A 24,383-nucleotide genomic window follows, 5' to 3' on the forward strand; every position below is an offset into this window, starting at 1 on the left:
CCTCCACACTCAGCTCAGTTTGCCCCCTTGTCGGACAGCCCCGACCTCCTGAATTCCCCCCCTGGCTCCGCCCCGTCCTGGGGTTGGTCCACTAGTGTCAGGAATAAACCCGGCCCACCCCCGGTGGGCTGTCGGCCGGAGACTAGGCGCGTGATGAGTGCGAGAGCTCGTAGCACACTTTCCAATCCGAGATCCTCTAAGGCCCGCACAGCACCAAATCCGCCACCCTCTCAAAATCAGTCTCCACATTTAGGTTCTTCCCCTGCAGACGCCCCGAATCTGTCAAGATGCGAGGGCTGGGCGGCAAGCTCTTTGAAAAAAAAAAAGACTTCATTTCCCAAAATGCCCCGCACGCGCGCGGTCGCCGGGTGGCGTAGGAAGTGCGGGCCCCTCGGCAGGCTGGGGCCGGCTTGCGGTAGCGCTGTGCATGCTGGGAAGCGCTTCCAGGGAAGTAAGGAGGCCAACCGGAAAAGAACCCCAAGGAAAGGAGACGCCCCAATCTTGCTACGGTGGCCTGAAAGGAGAGGCGAAGCAACCCAGGAGAATTGCTCGTTTCTGGGCCTCCGTCGTGATGTCTTTCAAGAGGGAAGGTGATGATTGGAGTCAACTCAATGTGCTGAAAGTAAGCGCTAGAGGAGAGCGCCGGGAGCAGCTTCACTGCCCTGGGAAAGAGCTGTTTTGCTGCTCTGGCAACAAGTCGGGGTGGGGGGGGCGCGGCGCGAGGGAGCGACTAGAGCTGGGTAGTGACCCCTTTTTCTCCCTGTGATCTCTGTTCTCATGGTCCTTACTCCCTGTCAATCCTCGTCCTTGTCGTTTCCCGTCCGATCCTTTCTCCTAACTCTCTGATCCCCCTGTAGAAACGAAGAGTCGGAGATCTGCTGGCCAGTTACATCCCAGAGGATGAGGCGCTGATGCTTCGGGATGGACGGTGAGGACGAGGAGTGATCAAGCCTGAGGGTTCTGCAGTTAGAGGCTCAATAAAATTTTTATCAGGGGGGAGAGCTGGAGTATCTAGGATTAATTGCTAGATCAAGGTGGGACTTACAACCGAGACCCCTCTCCCCCCCCCCGGGAGCAAATATCTTCTCTCCTCCTGTCCAGCTTTGCTTGTGCCATCTGTCCCCACCGACCTGTCCTGGACACCCTGGCCATGCTGACTGCCCACCGTGCAGGCAAGAAACATCTGTCCAGTAAGTTTGAGGGAAGACAGGGGTTAGAGAAGAAATCCTCCAGATCTCTGCAGATCACTGTTGCTTCTCTGTTTTTAATTCTTTCCCCTGTCTCCTCAGGCCTGCAGCTTTTCTATGGCAAGAAGCAGCCAGGGAAGGGAACAGAGCAGAATCCAAGACAGCAGAATGAATTGAGGAGGTCAGAGACCAAAGCTGAGGTAATCAGGGTGGGGAGAGTGTGTTCCCAGTGGGTCTGCTTGAAGGGTTTTGACTTTCTGGCTCTGAAGACTCTGACTCTGTCTCCCCTCTCTATACCAGGCTCCTCTGTTAACTCAGACCCGACTTACCACCCAAAGTGCTCTGCACAGAGCTCCTCACTATAACAGCTGCTGCCGCCGGAAGTACAGGTCTGTGGGGTACGAAAGCCAGAGGTTGGAAAGGGCAGAGGAGATAGATGGCTCAAAAATGATTGTATTCCAAATCGTATTCTCAGGAATACTAGTAGTCCAGAGATGTTAACTGGTATTTCAGGAAAAAGAGAATTTTTTTTAGGTTTGGAAAAATGGCACTTTGTAATCCTAATTTGGATAGTAATACTAGTATATATTAAGGGCTCTACAAAGTCTTAAAATTAAAAAACTTCGAAAAATTTAACCTAGCCTTTAAAGAACTCAATTTGATTCCAAAAAACATTTTTTTATTGTTTATTCATTTGTGAGAGAGAGACAGAGTGTTAGCAGGGGAGGGGCAGAGAGAGAGGGAGACACAGAATCCAAAGCAGTCTCCAGGCTCTGAGCTGTCAGCACAGAGCCCGACACACGGCTCGAACTCACGAACCACAAGATCATGACCTGAGCTGAAGTCGGAGGCTTAACTGACTGAGCTACCCAGGCGTCCCCCAAAATTCTTTTTCATGCAGAACACTTACTAAAACATCTTAAGGAACACAACATATGTATATGTATATGTATATGTACCATATGGTATATATATATACATATATATATGTATATGATACACAAATTTATATTTAAGATTTTTATTTTTAAGTGATCTGTACACCCAATGTGGGGCTTGAACCCACAACCCTGAGATCAAGAGTTGCATGCTGTACGGGCTGAGCCAGCCGGGTGTCCCTTGAGGGAAACAATTTAGGAAGCACTGCTGTAAGGGGTTGGGATTCATAAGAGAATTGGCCCTTATTCTTTACCATTTTTATAGACGTTGATTCTTCTCTACCCAGACCAGAAACCCCTCGTCCCTCTGTCTCCCATTTCCCTTTGCCACCTCCAGAGGTTGAACCCAAGAGTGGGAAGATCAGTAGGGAACCCGTGCCTGGGGCTGGCCCACAGGCCAAGGAGTCAGCAACTGTCTCATCCTCTGCACCCATGAGCCCCACGAGAAGACGTGCCCTGGATCATTACCTCACCCTTCGAAGGTGAGGATACAGAATCACCTTCCTTAAGTTTTCTCTTTTCTCTCTGACTCTCCTTTTTTCAATCCTTCTCAATTGTTGTTGTTGTTTTTTTCCTTATTCCCTACTAACTTCTTAAATCTCTTTTCCTGACCTATTCCCTTTGTTATTTCCAGCTCTGGATGGATCCCAGATGGACAAGGTCGATGGGTAAAAGATGAGAATGTTGAATTTGACTCTGATGAAGAGGAACCCCCTGATCTCCCTTTGGACTGACACATTCCATTCCCCCACTCAGTTCAGAAGTAAATTTCAGTGCGCTCTGGAAGCTGAATTTTCCTCGAGTCTCCTTGTTCCATTTCAGGATTTCAAACCTGCATTCTCAGCCTGGCCAATTCTTCCCTGCAATGTACAAGACTCCCCATACTTCTAACCCCTCCCCCACCTTCTACCAATGTCATGCCAAGCGTCAGCTGCACGTAGCCCAATGCCCTATTAATAAGTCTGTCAGAAGGAGGTCTGTGCCCTTCATGTTGTCTGCCTTCTTCCCCACCGCCACTCAAAGTCCTTTCCTCCTTCAAATCACACGAGGGTTGTGGGTAGACGCCGGGGGACCTGGCCATGTCTGGAAAGAGGGTTGGGGTAGGTACTCTGTGAGAGCAGAAAGGACTAAACGAAAAGACAGGGGTGTGGGGAACACCAAGGGAGGGAGCTCCCCCACCTCCTCCTAGTAACTTGAACCTCTCTGTCTGCTGATCCCCAGAGTATAAATAATCCCCTGATGAACTGGCAGTAACCCTTGGGTGTTAGTGCCAAGATTCCCACCCCAGAGCCCAAGGAAGGAGGCAGGCAGAGTGGACAGAAGGGCCTTTATTTACAGGAAGGGGGAGAGATGAGGATTTAAGCATTCAGGGCTTCCAGCTCTGGTTGGTAAAGGGAAAGGAAGTGTTATCTCTTTTTTTGCTGGCGACCTGTAACAGGAAACAGTAAACACAAGTCTTTCTTCCATCTCTTACTTCCTGCAGAGGTGCTCTTCTTTCCAGGTCCTTGAGGCCAGACTCATAAAGAGGTAGTGTCTTTGGCCAGCAAGCACACCCACCCCACATTAAAACGAAATAAGACATGACATGGCAAGTAAAAGTACCATGCTCCCAAACGGGTATGTCTAGCTCCTTTCCTGCCTTTCTACGGGTATACGTTTGGGGGCAGGGAGACTCTTCTATACTTTTTAGTCACTTAGGGGATTTAAACTTCACGTGTGAATATTGCTTTGGCTGTACCCCAGGCTATTAGTCCCTAAGTCAGGCTTCAGAAGGATCTACTTGCCCCCATACAGCATGTCTGCATTTACTCACGTAGTTCATTGTTCCGGGTCATGGCCTGGGCTGCCCGAGCACGTGGCCCCTGCTGTGTGAAGTGGTAGCCAAAGCGGACAATGGAGGGACACTGCTCGAGCACGGTGGCCATCTCCATCTCCACTGCATCGCCAGGCCACTGGCGCTGGGGGACGGAGAGGTGAACCCTGTCAGCCCCCTTCTCTGTGTTGTTCACCGCGCCATACCACCAACCCTTTGGGAGGTTGAAAAAGCTTGTTTCATCAGAAGGGGTGATAAGAGGTGCTGACCTTGGCTCCCCTCATAGAGACAACGAAGAGGTTTCAGACAAGATTAGGTGAGATCCTGACCCAGTGGCAGCCTCAGGGAGGAGACTCAGTGAATATTAGTTGAATGATCAGGGGACCAGGGGAGGGAGAGCTCACCTGGTTGTCTACACGGAGCTCAGTGAGTGTGGCATTTTCCCGAACTGCCTTCAGCACAGCCATGAGCCCTGTGCTGCTAATGAAGTTGGATTCAATGTTCAGGCTCTGGAGGCTACGATTCTCACGCAACATGTCAGCCACCGCCTGGGTAGTAGGGACTTGGGTTAGGATTAGGGGACAGTTTCACAGATGACTGAGGAGAGAAAGAACAGGAGCAAGAGGGAAACACAGCTCTTTGAGAAGAGTCCTTGAGGAGCTGTAGGTGGGGTGAGAGGGAGATGGAAGGGAGCACAGGTCGTAGGGGAAGCAGGGAGGTTAAGTGTGTGGTGGAGTTGGCGGGGTGGTAGAGCAGGCTGTGGCTCTCTGAGAAGGTGATCTGAGGATTTCCGAGCTAAGAGCCATGGGACTGAGGGTAGGAGTCTTCATCAGGCCATCCTAAGATTACGTGATGGGAATAGCATCCCCAGCACAACCCCAACCCCTTATGACAGCCCTGGCAGGGGTGCATGTCAAGGGGTGCATGTATGGGGAGGGGGCTGGGATTTCAAGTTGCCTTACATTGGCGATGGGGTCACCACTCCTTGTGGCCACCAGACTGAGGCTCCGGACATAGGTATTTGTCTTCATGGCCTCACACAACTCAGTTAGCATGGGTATCGGGATGTCCTGTCAGAGGAGAAGAGATGGTGGGCTAAGGGACCCACATATCTGGGACTCACATAGTTAATCCCATTTATTATTTGGAACATAGGGGTCAGATACCTGTATGTTATTGAGGTTCACCTCCTCCAGCTCCTTGTCATTGTTTCGAACGCTCTTTAGTATCTCCTCGATGTTTGTGGGATTTGGGGGCTCATCCGGCACCGGCTTGTACTTGTCAGGCTGCACCACACCTGGCGGGCAAGGGCCAGAAGGAAACCACGACATGTCCCCCACAACCTCCTCCCCATTGGTTCTCCCATTACTTCTGTACCATGTCCTCTCCATGATCCCCGTTTCACCCTTTGCTGCCTTTAATCAGACCTTGGGACTGCCTTCCCAAAGCCCTGGATGCCATGCTTCCAAACACTCACTGCTAATGCCTTCGGTGTTGCAGATTTCTCCACTGCAGATGGCATCATAGTATTGCTTGTTGCTCATCAGTGTGTACATGCCCAGAATTGCTGGAGAGAGTACGTAGAGGGGGAACAGGGAATGAGAAGAAGGAGTTTGTTCCAAATCCCCTCCCTTCTCACTGAATCTGTTGCAGTTTTTTAAAGCCTGACTTCTCCCCCCTCTTCCAAAGAGGTTCCCACTCTCCCTAGGTCCCAGGGTTTCCTTCTATGAACTGCTTAAGGTGGTAGTTTTTAAAACTTTGAGGGGGGGAGGGGGGGCGCCTGGGTGGCTCCATCGGTTAAGTGTCCAACTCTTGATTTCAGCTCAGGTCATGATTTCACGGTTCATGAGATTGAGCCCCGCATCGGGCTCTGCGCTGACAGCACAGAGCCTGTTTGGGATTCTCTCTCTCCTTCTTTCTCTGTCCCTCCCCACCTCAAAATAAATAAATAAACTTAAAAAAAACCAACAAACAAGTTTGAGACAGGGCTAAGGGAAGGTCCCTAAGGAGCCCCTAGAGGGTAAGGGAGAGAAAAACAACAGTGTTTCACATTCAAAAAAAAAGAGAAAAGAGTGAGGGAGTCTGTTAGACTTCCTCCTATTTCCAGCCAGAATAGTTCTACTTTTATCTGCTTTATAATCCCTATAAACTTGTCTCTGAGATGTGAATGTATTAGATTAAAAAATGAATGAGTGAATACATAAGCAAAAACTTAAAACCATGACCTGAGGCTTTCTCTAACATTCATGTCCTGTTCAGGGCCTTCCTCATGGCCTGGCTAGAACCGCCCTGCCCTGGATCTCCCCACCCTCCCTCACCTTCCACTGCCGCCCACCTGCAATATCACACATTTCGGCGTCTGTGGCATGGGCCAATGCCTCTTCCAGTTCAGGCTCCAGAGTGATCTGCTCCTGTGCAGGAATTTCCCTCTTGGGCTGAATGTAGGGTTTCCCTGATGGGGAGATGAAGGGTGGCTCAGGTGGAGGTCATTCCTCCTATGATTCTTGTCTCTAGCTTCCTTCCTTTCCTTCTCCAGGAGGTGGAGTCTTGGGTCACTAGGGGCCACCGTAAGGCCCAAGTCCTCTACCAGCTCAGGACTCCTGGGTCCCCTAATCTCTCCTAAAAGCTGGAGAGTGAAAGAGGCATGTGTGTTTCAGGGTGGCCAGGTCCCTGGGCAGCTAGAAGCTGGAAGGTCAGAGGGAAGCTGGAGGGGGTGCACTTGAGAGATGACCATTGGGTTTTGGTAGGCATGGTTGTTAGTGTCTCCATACCCTTCTTCTCGCCTGTGAAGGGCACCAAGTCATCACGTTCTTTGACCTCTAGTGCCTGCTGTTCCAGATACTGCAAAAGGGCATCCCGGTCCAGTGGCCCCGTTGGGCTCTTCTTTGTCTGGTCACGTTGTCTTAGTCCAGCGGGCAGGAGCATGTTCTTCGGGATGAGTTTTGGGGAGGAAGTCAGACCTCTGATCTGGAGTACCTCCAGGGCTCCCTAAACATCTGCACACACCTTTTCCCTGGCCCTCTTGGGATTCCAAGCCCTGTAGGCAGCCCTGATCTCAGCCACCCGGGGCCCACCACCCCTTTCCCAATGCTCGGAGGCTGCCCGTTTCCTCGTTGGTTCCTTGTGCCAGAGCCCCTACCTCGGGGTCCATCTCCTGTAGCTCGTAGTCCAGCTGCTCCAGCTCCTCGGGGCTCAAGGTCTTTAGGATCTCATCTTCATCTATGTCTCTGTATTTCTCCAGTTCCTTCTGATACGATGACATGATGGCCCCACCCCCTCCCCACTCTGGTGCTCACGGAGCCTGGGGGGAATGGGGAAAGTGATTGGAGAATGGAAAGATACACATGGACACAGCAGGACACAGATGAGCCAGGGGGCAGAACGATGAACTGGATGCCTTGGAGGCTAGAAATCTAGCTGGGCAGGGGAAGGTGGGGACTTATGTTGTTTAGTTAGAACCAGAGCTTCCTTCTTCCTGCTTCCTCAGCTTCAGCCACCCTGGATGGGGATCCCAGGCATCCAAGCGTGATTTGTCTGCCCATTGTGTGACAGAGAAATCCTGGCAACACCCTCCCTTATAACCTCGTCCGTCCGTGCCTCTTGCCCAAGCACAGCTGTCAAGGGCCCTGCCAACACAGCTGGCCCCAGGCCCAGTTCCTATTGAAAGGAAGGGGGGCATACAAAGAGTTTCAGGGAAATTCCTCTTCTCTTCCCCACGATCCAGTCTAAATCCTAAAATCCAGTCGATTTTCCTAAACTCGAAGAACGCAAGGGGGAAGAGAGACAGTTCTCTTACCCTACCCTCATTTCCTCTTTTATTGTGGGGAAATCAAGATTTCACTTTCTATGTTTGCTAAAACTCTAAATCCTAAGGGAAAGCAAGGGCTCAGAGGAGCTGGGGGGAGTGCCAGGTTGGGGGAAGGGTGGTATGGTCTCAGGAGAAGGGGCTGAGTCCCCATAATTTGTCCCTGACTTTGGACGGGAAGGTGACACCGGACCAATGGGTGGGAAATACCTTCTAAATGCGATAAAAGTTTCTCTAAAAACAGTGGGAAGATTAAACTTGCACAATCTCTTACAATACAGAAAATACACACAAGCTACACATACACACCATACTGAATATGAAAGATCCAGAAAGTGTGTGAGATACTTGCATGGACAATGTACACTATGGTTAAGCGATAGGACAGACAGTGGCAGAAACATACGCTGAGGGACGGAGACACTCCACATCATTCCCGAAAGGAGCCGCTCCTCTCCTCCCACCTCCCACCAGGCTCTGGTCCATAAGCCCCCTGCCTTCCCACCTACCAGTCCTGGTGGCCACCTCCCTTCTCACCTCCCCTTCTGTCGGTTGGTCTGTCAGTGCTACTGGAGCACTGTCCCTGCGGCAGGAAGAGCCCAGTGCCGGGGAGAGGGTGGGGGAACAGTGAGCTCAGCATTTTATTATTTTAGCTCTGGCCAGGTGGGGGGTGGTGGGAGATCACATATACACAGCCCCCATACCCTGCCCAGCCCTGAGAGCCTCTAGTGGCCACTCACAGCCATGGCACTTCCTTCCCTTCCTGCATGTAAGCCAGTCCTAGAAACTAGGGGAATCATGTCATTCCTACTTATTTGGTGTCTTGCTATATTCAAAGCAGTGAATATAAGGTGATATAAAGGGGAGTACAGGAATTTTGTTTGGAGGTCTAATTTAAAGGTGTTTATAATGCAGCTGGAGGAGTGAATACTTACAATTTAAAAAGGGCAGCTCATAATAAATGCTATTAAACAAAATAAAGACCCATATATACTCAGACATTCACAAAGACTTCTTGCTCCCAACTCAATGAGACACCAGACAAAGGGGATCTTTCTCTTTTATTAGATTAAAAAACACAAATAAAACCGATAGGAACTGGGGGGAAAGAAAGATGGAAAAGGGCCAGGCAAAGGTCAGAGATGACCAAGAGGAGAAGCAGGGAGAGGAGGGGGAACATTAAGAGCCCCAAGTCAGGGCAGGAAAGAGGTTTCTAAGGACTACTCCTCTCCTTATTTGATGACAATTTTCTGGCGCAAGGCTCGAGGCCCAGAGCCAGGGAGGGGCTCGGGAGGTGGCGGGCCAGGGCCCAGCGCTGAGGCCGTGGGCGGCAGTCCATGGGCAGTGATGTACTTCTTATAGGCCTCACGGATGATCTTGAAGGCTCGAGCAGTGGCGTAGGGGATGTCTGTGACAGGGTCCCGGTACAGAGCTGGGCGATGGGTCACAGGGCAGACCTCCCGAACAGGGACCTTTGGGGGCCGCCCTTGGGGAAACCATTCCTCAAATGTCGCATCATCACTGAAAGTGATGAAGGTACGGGAGCAGCGAGCAGGAGGGACGATGGGTCCAGTGCCGGCACGGGGAGTCAGTGCAGAAGCTGTGGGAGCAGGATCCAGTCTGAGGGGAGAGACAGAGAAACACAAAAAGTCTGAGGAGAGAAAACAACAGACAAAGAGATAAGACAGGTGAGGAAAGAGAGGAAGGAGGCAGAATGACGGCAACAATCGGAGAGAATCTATTAAGTGACAGATGGGGAGAAGCAAGCTGTGCTGGGTGGGAAAACTGCTGAGAGAGGGGAGAGAGACTAAAAACAGAAAGAAACACAGCTGAGGGAAGAGGACCCTGAAGGACATCTGTGTGTTGGAGAGCTGTGTGAGGAGAACTGAGGATGGCAGGGAGAAGGCTCTCTTCCCTTCTCCCCTGTGACGCACTCACCCTTCCACATCCACATTCTCTTCTTTAGGGCCTGGCTCCCCAACGAGCGGCACCGTCACCGAATGATAGGTGATTATGGGCCCAGGGCACTTCCGCTTCTTGTGCACCTGCTTCTTTTTGTCAGCCTCAAGCCGCTCATAGGTCTCTTCAGGGTCAAAGGGAGGAATGAGGGGGCGGTGAGTTCCCCCATGCCCACACTCATGTCTGTCCTGTCTAGTCCCTGCCTGCCCAAGCCACTCACACCAATCCTCTGAGGCCCCCCTAGCACCTCCTAGTTCTGACATTCTTTGCTTGACCACTCCCCAACCCCCAACATCCTCTCCGCCCACCTCTCCCGTCCACTCAGCTCCTCACGCACTCAGACAGCAGGACTCTGGAGCTGGAAGGAACCCTTGGATGAGGAGCCTGTTTGCCCAAGCTGCCCTGTCCGCTCACTCCCAGCCACGGCAGTGCGCTGCGTCTTCAGGCATCTCTGGTCATTACAGAGTTCTCTCCTATTTCCAGCTGAAATATGTTGCCTGATGACACTGTTTCACCTTTTCAAGCTGTAAAGGACACAGGTCCAACCTGTCTTCCCCATGACAGTCCTTTACATAGTTGAAATTAGTATCCAGGTCTCTCCCTCCAGGCCGATCACAACACCCATTCCTTGAACCATTTCTCATAAAACATGGTTTTGAGATACACTCTCTTTTTCCTAGCCCCTGTGCCTAGGACACTTCCATTACTGTACTTTTCACAGTCTATGGCAGAGGCCAGATGCTGGCAGCTCCTCTAAGTGTTTTGTTTGATCTGTATTGTATTTTAAAGAAAATTTGAAATAGTTACTGATATTTGAAAATGAGGAAATTACATTTAAATACAGAGATTTCTGGTCCTTTTTTTTTTTTTTTTTTTTTTTTTTTGAGAGAGTAAGCACATGTGCAAACGGGGAGAAAGGGCAGAGGGAAGGGGAGAGAATCTTAAGCAGGCTCCATGCTCAGCACAGAGCCAGACACACGGCTTGATCCACAACCCTGGGATCATGACCTGAGCTGAAATCAAGAGTCGGACAATCAACTGATTGAGCGGCCCAGGTGCCCCTCTGATCCTTCTTAAAAAAATAACAAGGAGAGGCGCCTGGGTGGCTTAGTAGGTTAAGCGTCCAACTTCAGCTCAGGTCACGATCTCACAGTTTGTGAGTTCGAGCCCTGCATCGGGCTTTGAGCTGATAGCTTAGAGCCTGGAGCCTGTTCGGATTCTGTGTCTCCCTCTCTCTGCCCCTCCCCCGCTCACATTCTGTCTCTCTCTCTCAAAAATAAACATAAAAAAAAAATTAACAAGGAAATCGGGCAACCTGGCATCTGCGTTGTCACATCGCAACAATGAGCTGGGCAGAAGAACCAATCCTCCTTCTGAGCGCTCCTCTAATTTGCCACAGTCCCCTGTCTGGACAGTGACACTGCTCTATGGTAGTTCATCGCTGGTACACAGGTCTCCTCCTGAAGGTCAGTGACTGTGACTCATGTTACCTACATATTATCAGGGCCACGCGGTGTGCCACCCATTACAGGCACTCAGCAAGTATTTGTTAATGTTCAGTAGGTCAAAATATTCCTGATCCCTTTCCTCTGAATGAACTCCAAATTTCTGTTTAAGTGCGCATCCAATCTTCTAGATAAAGTCTGACCAGAAAAGTGTGCTCTGGAAACCCCACCAATGATTTAGCCTCTCTTGTACTTGGAATTCTGGTTGGTAATGTTGCTTTCTTTCCCTCTGCCAACCTTCCAACACTTCCCCTTTCAAACACTTCCCTGTACCTTCTGGAACTCCTGCTCTATAACCAGCCAACTCATCTATGTCCTCAAGTTTCTCACTGTGAATTCCTTCCACAACTTGTCTTCCTGGAAGCCTGTCATCCCAAGGCCACTGTTCTCCCTGCAGCCCTCTGGTGGAGGTCTCTCGTCCTGCCACCTCCCATGCAGGGTGTGCCTGGGTCCTGTTGAGCCCACACTGCAACTTTAGACCACTGCTTTTCTCCCCACGCGCAAACCCACTTCTCTCTGGAGACTGATGCCACCAGGCTAGATCATGTTTCTTTCCTGTCATGCTCACTCCCTTACTCTCTGAAGACTTTAGCAATGCCTTCCACTGTTCCTCTCCACTCAACTCCTATCATCCTTCATCACCCTGGTGACCTCAAAGTGCATGCACATGGGTAGCCCCTTCAACATTCCATCCCCACAGTTTACGGATCTCATCTTCCTGTCCGTGACACATTTGTTGCTCCATTCCACTATGGCTATAGCCGGAAACTGCCCCAGCTCTGAAATACTAAGAATCACACATCCCAGGCTCTGGCCGCAACATCCTATGCTTTGGTTGTTTTGCTCCACAATTCTAGATATCCTCTGTCCTTTGATACCTCCCATACATGGATCTCTCCTCATTCTATCTGGCAGTCCCCTCCAGTCTTCACTGTTTTTTTTCTTCCAGTTTCCTTTTTAAATCAAGGTTAGGTTCCACAACCTATCATTTCAGTCACTCTCATCAATCTACACTCCCTGGTCCAGACCTGGATTGCTGAGTGCTCCTGGAAAAATACTACACAACAGGCTAGACTGGAACCACCATGAATGCATGTTCCCCAAATTCAACAGACTCCCCCAATGCCAGCAGATAATTCTATCTCAACTATTTCTTTTCTTTCTTCTTCTTATTACTTTTTTTTTAGGGAGAGAGAAGATGTGCGTGCAGTGGAGAAGAGGTGAGGGAGAGAGAGAATTTAAGCAGGTTCCATGCTCAGCACAGAGCTCGACACGGGGCACGATCTCACAACCCTGGGATCATGATCTGCGCTTAAATCAAGAATCAGACGCTCAACCGACTGAGCCACCCAGGCGCCCCTGAACTACTTCAAGCACATTTCACTATCCTCAAGCTTCCAACTCTATGCCCAACACCTGACAGGTGATAGTGCCTAAAAGACATCAGATGAGAACCACTCCAATGTCCTGCTATGGGTTTATAAACCTCCAACTACAAGCCATCCTTCCTTCCTCCTCCATAATTTAGGCCAATTCTTCCACCTGTACTCTAGCTACCCCACTCCCCCCGCATCTCACTTCTCCAAAAACCCACCCTATTAACTATCCTTTCTTTCTTCTCTGTCATTAAACTTTCAGTTGCTTCTCACCAAAGACTAGAGTTCCTCTAATCTTAGATAAAACAAATAAGGAAAACTGTACATTGACCCCAGATCCTATAGGTTTTACTCCTTAAACCACCCTTTACAGCCAAGCTTTATAAGTGTGGCTCCCCAGCCGGCTTCAAAATGGTGTAGTCTCCAAAAAATGTTCCCTAAGTTCATCTGACCTCCTTGTCATCAAAACAAATGGACACTTCACAGTTCTCCTCTTGAGTAGCATTTCTGCAGCATTCAGCAGAGACTCTCTCTCAAACATTTTCTTTCCTTGGTGTTCTTTTTCTTTTCTTAATATTTATTTATTTGGGGGGGAGGGAAGGGCAGAGAGAGAGCGAAGGAAAGAATCCCAAGCAGGCTCTGCGCTGACAGTGTGGGGCTCAAACCCATGAAAACTGTGAGATCATGACACGAGCCGAAACCAAGAGGCAGGCACTTAACTGACTGACCACCCAAGTGCCCCTCCTTGGCATTCTTAAGATAAATTCTCCTGAAGTTCTCCAAATCCTGGCCACTGCTAAGCTCCTCTTGTACATCTGTAGGGTTCTCTTCGGCCTCTATCTTCTCTTCCCCATGCTTTCTCCCTGGATGATCTGACCCACTCCAATCTCATCAACGCTATCCATACTCTACAGACTTCCAAATTTCTGTTTCCAGCCTAGATCTCTTGTCCAAGCCCAGACGTGTACACTGAACTCTCAGCACTGCATGGACCACTCAAAAACTCCTCGAATTCAACATGTTCAAAAATGAACTTCTTGTCCCCCCTGCAGAACCTGCTTCTGCAGGGTCTCCGATGTCAGCTACTGGTACAAGAAGCCCGGGTGTTACCCTCCTTACAGTGGCCCAAACCAACCAATGTGGTCAAAGGATGAGGACTGTAATTACAGTGACATCAAGGTCACCTCACTGTTTGTGATGGTTCTCAGTCATTTCTGTTTTGAGGGATAGCTACTGTTTGAAAGTACTGAATTACCATCAAAGATTAAATATTCAATGTTAAAGTCACTATAACAAAACAGGAAAACACACCCTGAAGATGTTGGAACTGAAGTAAATCTTTTCTTAATCATTGTGTTCTTTTGCAGTTATCTACATTTGAGAAATATAAAAGTAGAATGGGATGGGTCCCAGATATTCTGCGTAAACAATACTCAACTCCACATTTGAGCTATCCATGTTTAACCATATGTGTTTGACCAAAAATAAAAGATTCAGAGAGAGAAAGATTTGATGGGGGTTGGGGGAGAAAGACAGAGAGAACAAAGCACATACTATAGGTGATTGTATGTGTTATTTCACTCAATGGAAGTATGCCCCAGATCGAGCATGTGACAGGAGGCGTATAACCTGCCATTCCCTCGTGTACCTCTCATGATTTGCAACTCTCAATGCCCTATAAAGAAATATACGTTTTGTACAATATATTACTTTACGTGACAGTGTACTCGGCACATAAACTGAAGGGATTTTAAAGAATTTTTACTTTAGCTCATCTCATGGACTAATTCTGGCGAATTTCTAATTTTCATGATTATCATTAAAGGAGGCATTATCACCCCACCTTGTGAACCAGGACAGCAAGATGCAAGTAGGTTAAGCAATCTGTCAGCAGTCTTACAGCAACTGAACGGCAGAACTAGGATTTGAACTCAGTTCTATTCGATTCTTATTTTATACAAACACACTTTTTCTTCAATATAACTTGTTCTTTAGAGCCCAGCTAACTGCCTCACTCCTTGCTCCTAATCCCTCACTCTCCCCATTTCCTTCCTCTGATTCCCTTCTTCTGGATCTTCAACTCCCTAGCTCTTCAGGCCCTTCAGTCTCCGTTTTTCTAAGGTTCCCCCTCCCTCTGCCCACTAGTCTCAAAACCAGACTGACCTAGTGAACGTAAGTTGAGCTCCTCTGTGATCTTGGCCTCTCTTAGCAGCTCCTCCTGGGTCAGCGGCCGCTCACAATGGGGCCCCTTTCGCCGCCGTGACTGTCCCTGCCTCTCCTGTACCCGAAGAAATGTCTGTCTTGTATGCTCAGCTGTAGACTGACGCATGGACTTCCGACCTGGGGAAGAATTCAGAGAGGAAGAAATCTTTGAATTCATGTCCACCTCCTTTATTTTTAATTTTAAAACTTCTTATTTGGAAATCATTTCAAACTTACAAAAAGGTTGTAAGAAGAGTCCACAGAAAGTACCTATGTGTCCTTTACCCAGATCACTTCCTGTTAACCTTTTGCCCCATTTGCATCGTGTGTGTTTTCCTGAATGATTAAGTTGCACACATCTTAGTTCTCGACCCTAAATACTTCACTGTATATTTCCTAAGAATAAGGGCTTCCCTTATGTAACCATAGTACAGTTGTCAACTTCAGTTAACTTGCCATGAATACAATACTTTTTCGTTATGTTCCGATTGACCCAATTGACCCAATTGTCAATTGACCCAAATATCTCCACACTCACTGTCAGAGCCATCATCCTGTAGTTCTAATGGCAGCAGAGCTTTCTCTTCTCGGGCCTTCTGAGAGCTACCAGCTGGAGTGCTGACCTTTCGAGGCCTCAAGCTCTTGAGAGGCTCCTGGGAACAGATTGGAATCAGATACCATGGAACAGAAGTAATATGGAGAAAGATGAGGATTTTAAGAGAAAACTAGTCCTGTGGGAAATAGGACTAGCATGGGGAGTCCTGTGACCTTATGAAGGGCAGAAGAGAAATTATGGGAAATTACAGGAGTCCAAGAAAACCAGGATACCCCTGCACCTTATATGCTTTGGTGACTACTCGGCGCTTCCTTCTAGGCTCTTCTGCTTCTCCATCACTGGATGGTTCATCCCCTTCATCAATGTCAAAGTCAGAGTCCACTTCATCCTCTGTGTCTGACTGGTCCCCTTGATATTCATCATCTCCAGATTCCTGAGGATATAAGGAGAGAAGGTTCTCACTGTCACTGGAGTCATCAGTGCCCCTCCAGGTACACAATCTCTTTGCTTTCTTGGTAAGAGCTGCCCCACTCTCCTTCCCAACCCAGCTCTTCAATTTCCTTGGGCAAGAAGCCCTTCTAGGTAGTGGCCTCTGGCTCCAGCACCACCTCTTTCGGCAGTCATTAACTGCCCTTTACCCGTAGCACACAGTGTTAAGTGCTGGGATACAGAAAGGATTTGGTTTGGTCTTTACCTTCAGGGGTCTCACAGTCAGGCAGAGGACAGGATATCATTATAAAAGGAAGTTTAAATACAAGAGAACACATAAGGTATCAAATGGTACTAAAGTGTTACAGGAGCTCAAAGGAAGGCACACTTGCTATAGATTGGTCGTCTGGGAGGGTCTAAACTTTAGACTTTATTCCTTTAGAGCAGGGGTTGGCAAACTTTTTCTGTGAAGGGCTAAAACAGAACAGGTAGCGGGCCAGATTTGGTCATCATGTCACAGTTTGCTGAGACTCTAAAGAACAAAGAGAGGGGCGCCTGGGTGGCGCAGTCGGTTAAGCGTCCGACTTCAGCCAGGTCACGATCTCATGGTCCGTGAGTTCGAGCCCCGTGTCGGGCTCTGGGCTGATGGCTCAGAGCCTGGAGCCTGTTTCCGATTCTGTGTCTCCCTCTCTCTCTGCCCCTCCCCCGTTCATGCTCTGTCTCTCTCTGTCCCAAAAATAAATAAACGTTGAAAAAAAAAAAAATAAAGAACAAAGAGAACTTGAGCCATGGTTTAAGATACTGGTAGTGTTTTGGGGCGCCTTGGTGGCTCCGTCAGTTAAGCGTCTGACTCCTGATTTCAGCTCGGGTCATGATCTCACAGTTTGTAAGATCGAGTCCTGCTTTGGGCTCCACGCTGACAGCGCAGAGCCTGCTTGGGATTCTCTTTCTCTCTCTGCCCCTCTCCCATGTGCACTCTCTTTCTCAAAATAAATAAACTTACAAAATAAAATAGGGACGCCTGGGTGGCTCAGTTGGTTGAGCCTCCGACTTTGGCTCAGGTCATGATCTCATGGTCTGTGGGTTCGAGCCCCGCGTCGGGCTCTGGGCTGACAGCTCAGAGCCTGGAGTCTGCTTCAGATTCTGTGTCTCCCTCTCTCTCTGACCCTCCCCTGTTCATTTTCTGTCTCTCTCTGTCTCAAAAATAAATAAACATTAAAAAAATTTTTTTAAAATAATAAAATAAAGTAAAATAAAATAAAATAAGATAAAATAAAACGTGGGTAGTGTTTAGACAGCCAAGAGGGCAGAGGTAACATGGGTAGATGGAACAGCAAGAACAAAGATGCAGAAACAGGAATGTGCATAGCCTATTTATAGAATAAAGATTTAGACCTAAGTAAAGCAGAAAGTTTTTCCTAGGCAAGAAATCTTCCTAGCTGGCTGCCTTTGACTCCAGCACAGCCTTCTTCCAACATTTCCTGACTGCCCTATAAGGCTCTAAGACTTGAAAAGGTTGCATTCAGTCTACAGAGAGACTTACATTATCAGGCTAATAAACTCATGAGTTTAATTTGCAGGCCAAGGATTCTCAATCCTCTCCCTCTCCTCGCTTGTTCCAGTACTGATAATCATTGTTGAGGTAAACTAAAGTTACTGAGAAATAGGTCTCATTCCTCAGGTGTGTTGGAACAGAAAAATAATTGGGTACAAGTACTAGTAATGGGGAGCCAATGAAGACTTGGGGAGATAGGAAGACTGTATACAAGGAGTGTTTCAGAAAGTTCTGGAGGTGGTTAGCTGAGTGGAGTAGAGAACATGGGGCCTAGAATTGAAATTGAGAGAGTGCAGGTTAAGTCTAGAACGGCAGCCCCATTAAAAAGTAAAGGGAAAAATACACTTGGGGGCAGGGGAGTCAACTGGGCGGGGTGGCATCTCAAACATGTGGCTCTCTCTTCAATCAATGATGTAGACCAACAGGCTAATCTTGGTACATATGCTGCCAAAGCAAGCAAATAGCACAGACAGTTGACACTCCAAGCTAGCCAGAGTTCAATCTTGCACTGATGACCATCATTTCCTCCCAACTGATGTTTGTGAAAGACAGCCTGGGAACACATTAATCCCCTCAGCTCTAACCTGGTATTAAGTCATCTCACCAGAGAATAGTAGTTCAACTACACATTAGCTTAGTGTCCAACCAAAATGCTTTCATTAAGTTAGGGATTTACTACCATTCCTTTGGCCCTTATTGAGGGTCATTAATAGACATGACTAGATAAGAGGATATTTCTACATCATCTGCCGAAACCCTGTTAGTTTATACATCTTATATAAGGATTAAATTCCTAAAATTTAGCGTTGAATAAGTTTTTCTCTTTTAAAGAATGTATATGCTTCTTTCTTACTGAAAAAAGAAATTCAGGGTTTGGCTGCCAGGAAGCTCACAGCTAAATTTAGTATCAATTGCTATTACCATTTTAGCAGAGGCTCCTGGTATAATTACTTCTGATCTGTCTCTATTTTTACTGTTCCTACTTTTTGTTTATATGGTAAGCCTCCTTTAATCCTTTTTGGAAGCATGAAGGGTACATATTAAATAACGACTCGTAAAATGACAGGAATAGGAAAATGGCCTTTGGGGGAGGGAAGAGAACATTCTATTTTAAACTATAGCTGTGTAAGTAATGACTCCCAATCAGTCATCAAGTCCTGTGGATTCAATTTCCTTAATGTGTCTTGAAACCTATTGCCCATGTTTCTCTACTCCCACTGCCTCCTTCATTCTCTTCATTAGAGTGAGATTTCTAGAGTACAAATTTGGGGGCGCCTGGGTGGCTCAGTCAGTTAAGCAACCAACTCCCACGCAGGTCACGATCTTGTGGTTTGTGGGTTCAAGGCCTGCATTGGGCTGTGCTGATAGGTCAGAGCCTGGAGCCTGCTTTGGATTCTGTGTCCACCTCTCTCTCAGCCCCTTCCCTGCTCACACTCTGTCTTTCTCTCTCTCAAAAATAAATAAACATTAAAAAAATTTAAAAATATTGTGTCTCCCTGTCTTTCTGCCCCTTCCCTGCTCGCACTCTGTCTCTCTCTAAAATAAATAAACATTAAAAACTATATAAAGTACAGATTTGATCATGTACTTTGATGAATCTTCTCAGTCCTCTGGATGAAGAGCAAACTCCTTAACATGGTTCACAAGGCCCAACATGATCTGGCCCACGCCTACTCTCTCCAGCCTTACCAATCTTTATTCTCTTTCAAGGTCTGGAGAATGAGAGTAGACATGCAGGCTCCAGACCCAGACTCAGTACCTTTACACATCTGCTCCACCCCCTCAGTGGGCTAACCTTTCTCCTTACCCTGCTCTCAGCCCTACTGCTGTACATACAGCCACAGCTTACTTTTCATACTATCCTAAGTTTAAACATCGTGTCCCCCAGGATGCCCATCCCCACCAATGACTCTGGCTCCCACATGTTACCACAGCACCCTATCCTCACCACTTATTTTACTCCTTATCACACAGTATTTCAACTGTTAATTCAGCTGGTTCCCCCACTGGGGTCTGGTATAGGTAAGAAAAAGTGTTCTTAATACTCTCTGCTTCCCTATAACCTGTCACAGTAGTTGGTTTGCCCTAGCTTCTCAACGGCTATTTTAAGAATGGACAGATTCAATCAATACAAGTGCCAATCCAATCCAGACCCTAGCCCAGGCACTAGACTTATTCTGTTGAACAAAACAGACCATCTCTAACCTTACAGAGTTTACAACCTAATAGGAAAGTATAAACAAGTAGGCAAACCAAATCTAATTACAATTTGAAATGTATACTATGAAGGAAATAAATGGGACACTTTTTAGAGCAAAGAAGGGTTATCGAAGGAAACACTTACATTGAGACTTGAAAGCTGGAAAAAGCATAGGCTAAGCTCCTCTATTTTTTCTTTTTTGAAAAGAGATTCCTTTCTATACCTCTGGTGAAGAACCATACCGTGGGCCCACGACTATATACTGCGTGGCTGCGAGAAGCTCGCGTTACGTTAGACGTCAAGAGTGTGGTGAAAACAGGCAACTAGAAAAGTACGCTGTCGGTTTCTGCCATACTCTGGGGTGCCTCCGGAGACCCTTCCATCCCCGACCCCTCCAACCCCATCTAGGGCTGTACCTTCTAGTACTCCATTTTAAACCCCCGCCACCCCCAACTCTCCCACCCCGTCGCGAGTATCAGCTACCAGGGCTCCACTCCATTCCCCGCCCCCTTCTTTGTCCGAGGTTTCTCCCTTCAGGACTCCCTTTAGCTTCCTCCCCTCCCTCTTCCTGGACCCAGCTCTTGCCTCTGTGAAACCCCCATAAGTCGTCTGGTAGAACTCATCTTCCTCCTCTGCCTCCAGGAGGCCAGAAAGCCGGTTCCCCGCGGTCTTCCGGGGGGCTCGGCCCCCAGCCAAACTCATACCGCCTACCGAGACTGCGCCGCGATCAGAGGCCCCTCACCCAGCGCGGGTAGCGGAACTCGGCGCTCGACACCACTACCTGCGGGTGGTAGGCGGTGGCGAAAGCCAGTAGTCTACAGGCAGAAGTAGCAGAGCTTCGAGAGGCTCCTAGTCCTGTCAGCCGCACCTTCCTCACTCTGCAGCCCCGCCCACCGGGAACGCGGAGACAACCTAGCTCCCCGTTCTAGCACGCGCGGACCTGGACTGTGGAACGATTGGGCTCGGTGACTCCAGGAGTCCTACTACCCTAAGTCCAGAATTTAGGAGTCAACAAATTTTCACTTAGAAGAGGTCAGTCTCCAGTCCGTTTTCCATTCTGCTTCTAGTAGGAACCTTTCTAAAAACCCAGACTTTGTCACTCTTCTACTCGAAGATGTTTAATGGCTCCCTATCATCTACGGGTTAAAGTCCAAAATCCTTGAGGCAGAATAGTAGTGTGTTTAAGAGCATAGCTTTAGAGCCAGCCATACCTGAGTTTGAGTTTAAGATCTTTTAGCTGTGTGACTTTGGACAAGTTGCTGAATCTCAGTTTTCATCTGTAAACTGGAACTAGGGACGCCGGCTGGCGCAGTGGGTAGAGCATGCGACTCCTGATATCAGGGTCATGACTTCAAGCCCCACGTTGGGCGTGGAACCTACTTAAGAAAATAACAAGGTGGGACGAATAATACTTATCTTTTAAAGTTGTTGCAAAGATTAAGAGATATTAATCTTGTAAACTGCTTAGCACAGGATTTAGTAAGCACATATGGTTAGTAGGTGGTAACTACTATTAACATGGCATTCAAGATCCTTCATAGTTTAGCCTCTCCCTGCCTTTCCAGCTTCACCTCCTGCCTCATCGTCCTATTCTAGTATCACTTTTCAATTCTTCGTCGTGCCTGCCTGCTTTTCCTTCTTAGGATTCTTTTCCTTACTTGTCTACCTGGCCAAATTCTGGTTCTATAGGTTCTATAAGACAGTAAAGTCTTCTCAGTCGCCAATCTCTCTTCCTGGCACAGTTTCCATAAACACGGAGGTCATGCCGCCTTGATTCTCTGGAATAGTTCCAATATCAAATAGTCTGTGGTATTGTCAAGACCCTGTATCAACTTCTCTTCCTATCTTTTATTCTGAGAGTATGATTGTCAACCCATAGCACTTGTACATACTCTATGATGGCAGCTATTACATTTTACTCTAATGATTTATGGGGCTGCCTCTCTCATTAGTCTGTGATCTTTTTGAGGGCGAGCACTTTATCTTCACTTGGTATACCAGGAACTCTCATGGTGCCTAGGACATTGTTGGGGCTAAATAATGTCAATTCAGTGAATGAATTAATGAATGACAATTGAATGAATAAGGTACTCATCCTCTTATTTTGTGTCTACGTTGATCTTGCTTGCCCCTAGCCCCCTCCATTCTGACCTTAGGGACTATTCTAAGATATGATAAAATCTGTGTGTGTATGCATGTGTGTGCACACTCACGTTATTTCTGTCAAATCTGTATACGTGGACCTATTTTGAAATCACCAGATTGCTCTACTTTTCCAAAATATATATTGGTGAACTCCTTTTTCAGTTTCCTTGGAGCACCAAGCCAACATGTCCTGCTTTGCCTCTGCCTCCACACCCTGCCACGTCACCCCAGGTCTTCTATGCCAGGAATGTTACTGGGGAAGAGTGGCTCTGTGACTCAGAGGACACCCCAGGGATTGAGTGGGAGTGGAGGCAGAGATAATGTAAAGGGGGAAAAGATGAGAGACACCCTGGCCCCACTTTTTGAATTTTGCTTTCATTCCTTCATATATTCAGGAGACATGTATTATGCACCTACTTTGTGCCAGGCACAAAGATGCTTGAGATATAAAATGCTTGAGATATGAAAATCGGTAAGATGTAATCTTTGCCCTGAAATATTCAGTCTTGTGAGGAAGACAAACAAGTAAACAGACTGACATAATACCATGTAGTAGGAGTAATAGCAGCCATTTTCTGGTACATAAAGAGAAACAAAGACCCCTAAGAAGCTACAAAACAGGGATCTCTTCTTTTCAGGAGGGCTGAAATCAATTCATAGATCAAATCCCAGGGAGAAGATCCCTCTATTTGACCTACTGCCTGTATGAGTCAGGGCTTTATTGGTCTATTTCCAATTTTTAAATCAGAAACAGCTTTAGTTCTACACCAGCTGATTTTTAAAATAACTCAGGAAACGGTAGCAACTCCATGCCTTTTATGGAAACAAGTATAATTTATTCAATAAATATTTATTTGACCTATGAGCCAAATCCTGTGCTAGACAGTGTGCTCCCACCTGTCTAGTTCCTGTACTGTTAGTTGGGTGGAGGGGTATATGTATAGGCAACTGTAAAATACTTCAGTGTCGTTCAATTCCATTGCTATTGAATGAAATGGCAACGCAATCATGTAGTTTGTCTACTTTCATACCCAATGGAATATGAATAATCCAGCAAGTGGCAGCAGGGAAACAATTATTTCTATCTTGAGAGAGGGGTAGAAGGCAGAGGAAAATAGGCAGTGGTAGTCTCTGGACTTCATGGTCCTAGGTTCCCTTTCGAGGACCCGGAAGACATCCGGATAGAGGATAACCAGGCCATCTTGGGGGCTGCAAACCAAGACCCCCCCACACACAATTTCTCTTCATTTATTAATTTCACAAATAATTATTGAGCCGCTACCATGTACAGGCTCACAAGATGGGAGGAGCTGGAGATACAAGAGTGAAACAGTCTTTGCTTTTCAGCAGCTTACAGTCCGATCAGTCTTCAGCTCCCCATCTGGTTTTCACAATCTCCAGGGTACTTTATTAATCCGAACGCTAGACTAGAATGGGGAATTTCTCTGTGCAGTTCGGTGCACTGATTAACAGAACCAAGGGTTTGCGGAATTTCTCTGTGCAGTTCGGTGCACTGATTAACAGAACCAAGGGTTTGCCTGGATCGCAGATTGTGATATGGTCGCCTTTCGTGGCTTTTTCTGAGAGGTCTTCTGAATTCCATAACTGTGCCCAGCATTGCGCTTGAAGCAAAGTGTAGATCTGTTTTGAATGTCATTCAGAGGAAGGCAAGACAAGCACGCATGTTAAGCCAAACAGTAAACAAGCAGTAAAGCCGGAAGAATAGTCGCATGTGATGTTTTGTGATATTCAAGGGCTTAACGTCGCTGAGTTGACAACAGCGCCTCGGTGGGGAGCTCTAACCCTGGGCTCTAAAATTGAAGGCCAGCCGGGCAGACTCTTACTTATCCCGAGCTCCGGCAACTCAGCCGGGTCCTTTCACAGAGACGAATTTAACTGGACCCACAGAGCCACCGTAGCGCTGGTTCACAGTCGGGGAAGAGCTTGTCTTCGACCTGTGGATTCGTTAGGGCTAGAGGAACCCGTGTAATGTGACCAACACCAGCCTTCCGATTGGCTCTCAGGGCCTCCCTCTTCTCCCCCCCCCCCATTGAGTGGGCGGGAACGCTGGAAAGGTTACGCGCATGAGCAGTTCCCGGATTTCCCCTGGCCACCGAGTGGAGCAGTGAGGTTGGGCGATAAACAGGCTGTGGCTGGGGAGGAGGGGCGGGGGCATTTGTTCCTCTGGGACTTTTCACGCCCCCTATTTCGTTAGGTGTGGTTAGGTTCGGACGCGGGGTCTTGGCGGCCGGCTGGAGCCTACTTCTTTGTGAAAGGGGAAAGTAGCTCCCTCGGAGCACTGGTGAAGTTGCGGAGCGGGTGCGAGACGGCGGTTTTCCCCTATGCCAGCCAAATGGTGCGGCCTTGAGCTGTTTCAGGACCCAGCCCGACGTGTCTGAGAGAGGCCCCGGAGGGGGCAGGGAGGTGGCCCGCAGAACGTGGGTTCTGTGAAGAGACGTGGAGAAAATTCGACTCGGAGAAGAGGAAGAGCCCGATTGAAAGGGAGCGAGGCCGCTGAGGGGGAGGGGGCTGCCAAGATGGCGTCGGCCTCCTCAGGGCCGTCGTCGGTCGGGTTTTCATCCGCGGATCCCGGCGTCCCTTCCTGCGCCTCGTCCTCAGGTAATCAGGGCGGGGCGTGGGCAGGGGGCTGATGGCGGCTGTGCGATGGGAACGAGAGCGAGACCTGGGAGGGCACCTGTAACTGGGAATGTCC

The 24,383-nt window shown here is 48.1% G+C and overlaps 4 protein-coding genes across 14 annotated transcripts in view; 2 read left to right on the plus strand and 2 right to left on the minus strand.

The window, feature by feature from the left end:
• The first annotated feature begins 425 nt into the window (after positions 1 to 425).
• Positions 426 to 2,922, plus strand: SCNM1 (sodium channel modifier 1). The gene is made up of 7 exons (XM_015077657.3): positions 426 to 622; positions 858 to 928; positions 1,102 to 1,190; positions 1,290 to 1,387; positions 1,488 to 1,576; positions 2,413 to 2,607; positions 2,760 to 2,922. The coding sequence occupies exons 1-7, from the start codon at positions 428 to 430 to the stop codon at positions 2,857 to 2,859; spliced, it is 837 nt and encodes a 278-aa protein (XP_014933143.3). The 5' UTR covers positions 426 to 427; the 3' UTR covers positions 2,860 to 2,922.
• Positions 2,923 to 3,435: 513 nt separating this feature from the next.
• Positions 3,436 to 8,392, minus strand: TMOD4 (tropomodulin 4). 2 transcript variants are annotated; one of them, XM_015077636.3, is made up of 10 exons: positions 8,281 to 8,392; positions 7,078 to 7,239; positions 6,710 to 6,866; positions 6,274 to 6,390; positions 5,416 to 5,505; positions 5,105 to 5,235; positions 4,901 to 5,008; positions 4,343 to 4,486; positions 3,939 to 4,083; positions 3,436 to 3,554 (listed from the first exon to the last, which is right to left on the minus strand). In XM_015077636.3, the coding sequence occupies exons 2-10, from the start codon at positions 7,198 to 7,200 to the stop codon at positions 3,532 to 3,534; spliced, it is 1,038 nt and encodes a 345-aa protein (XP_014933122.1). In that variant the 5' UTR covers positions 7,201 to 7,239; positions 8,281 to 8,392; the 3' UTR covers positions 3,436 to 3,531. The 2 variants fall into 2 exon arrangements, with proteins under 2 accessions (XP_014933122.1, XP_014933132.1); XM_015077646.3 differs by having other exon boundaries at positions 8,253 to 8,364.
• A 395-nt stretch (positions 8,393 to 8,787) lies between these two features.
• VPS72 (vacuolar protein sorting 72 homolog) lies at positions 8,788 to 20,311 on the minus strand. The gene is made up of 6 exons (XM_015077613.2): positions 20,111 to 20,311; positions 15,622 to 15,774; positions 15,324 to 15,438; positions 14,747 to 14,923; positions 9,682 to 9,826; positions 8,788 to 9,363 (listed from the first exon to the last, which is right to left on the minus strand). Exons 1-6 carry the CDS (start codon positions 20,225 to 20,227, stop codon positions 8,976 to 8,978), a joined length of 1,095 nt encoding a protein of 364 aa, XP_014933099.1. The 5' UTR covers positions 20,228 to 20,311; the 3' UTR covers positions 8,788 to 8,975.
• A 109-nt stretch (positions 20,312 to 20,420) lies between these two features.
• The window catches only part of PIP5K1A (phosphatidylinositol-4-phosphate 5-kinase type 1 alpha), a 39,407-nt gene continuing 35,444 nt past the window's right edge, over positions 20,421 to 24,383 (plus strand). For 3 of the 10 annotated variants that reach the window (XR_003418980.2, XM_027056204.2, XM_027056206.2), the window contains exon 1: positions 23,741 to 24,289. Coding sequence is in view for 5 of the 10 variants with exons in the window: in XM_027056204.2 (XP_026912005.1) it covers positions 24,208 to 24,289 (82 nt within the window). In the remaining 5 variants the exon portion in view is untranslated. Of the gene's footprint in view, positions 20,558 to 20,668; positions 20,922 to 20,983; positions 24,290 to 24,383 lie in introns of those variants that run through there. The other 7 variants (XR_003418978.2, XM_053214785.1, XR_003418981.2 and 4 more) reach the window with 6 other exon arrangements.

Source organism: Acinonyx jubatus, chromosome C1 (assembly GCF_027475565.1).
Source record: "Acinonyx jubatus isolate Ajub_Pintada_27869175 chromosome C1, VMU_Ajub_asm_v1.0, whole genome shotgun sequence".
NCBI classification, from domain to species: Eukaryota; Metazoa; Chordata; class Mammalia; order Carnivora; family Felidae; genus Acinonyx; species Acinonyx jubatus.

Bases quoted from the DNA above. Each gene is read 5' to 3' on its own strand.
- TMOD4 (XM_015077636.3), bottom strand. From the start codon at position 7,200: ATGTCATCGTATCAGAAGGAACTGGAGAAATACAGAGACATAGATGAA. The intron at 5,009-5,104 runs GTATCTGACCCC...CTCCTCTGACAG, and splicing joins TGAACCTCAATAACATACAG to GACATCCCGATACCCATGCT. The intron at 4,487-4,900 runs GTAAGGCAACTT...CCTACTACCCAG, and splicing joins GTGGTGACCCCATCGCCAAT to GCGGTGGCTGACATGTTGCG.
- SCNM1 (XM_015077657.3), top strand. From the start codon at position 428: ATGCTGGGAAGCGCTTCCAGGGAAGTAAGGAGGCCAACCGGAAAAGAA. The intron at 1,577-2,412 runs GTCTGTGGGGTA...TTCTCTACCCAG, and splicing joins TGCTGCCGCCGGAAGTACAG to ACCAGAAACCCCTCGTCCCT. The intron at 2,608-2,759 runs GTGAGGATACAG...TGTTATTTCCAG, and splicing joins CATTACCTCACCCTTCGAAG to CTCTGGATGGATCCCAGATG.
- VPS72 (XM_015077613.2), bottom strand. From the start codon at position 20,227: ATGAGTTTGGCTGGGGGCCGAGCCCCCCGGAAGACCGCGGGGAACCGG. The intron at 14,924-15,323 runs GTGAGTGTGGAG...ATTCTTCCCCAG, and splicing joins ACAGGATGATGGCTCTGACA to GTCGGAAGTCCATGCGTCAG. The intron at 9,364-9,681 runs GTGAGTGCGTCA...CTCTCCCCTCAG, and splicing joins GAGAATGTGGATGTGGAAGG to ACTGGATCCTGCTCCCACAG.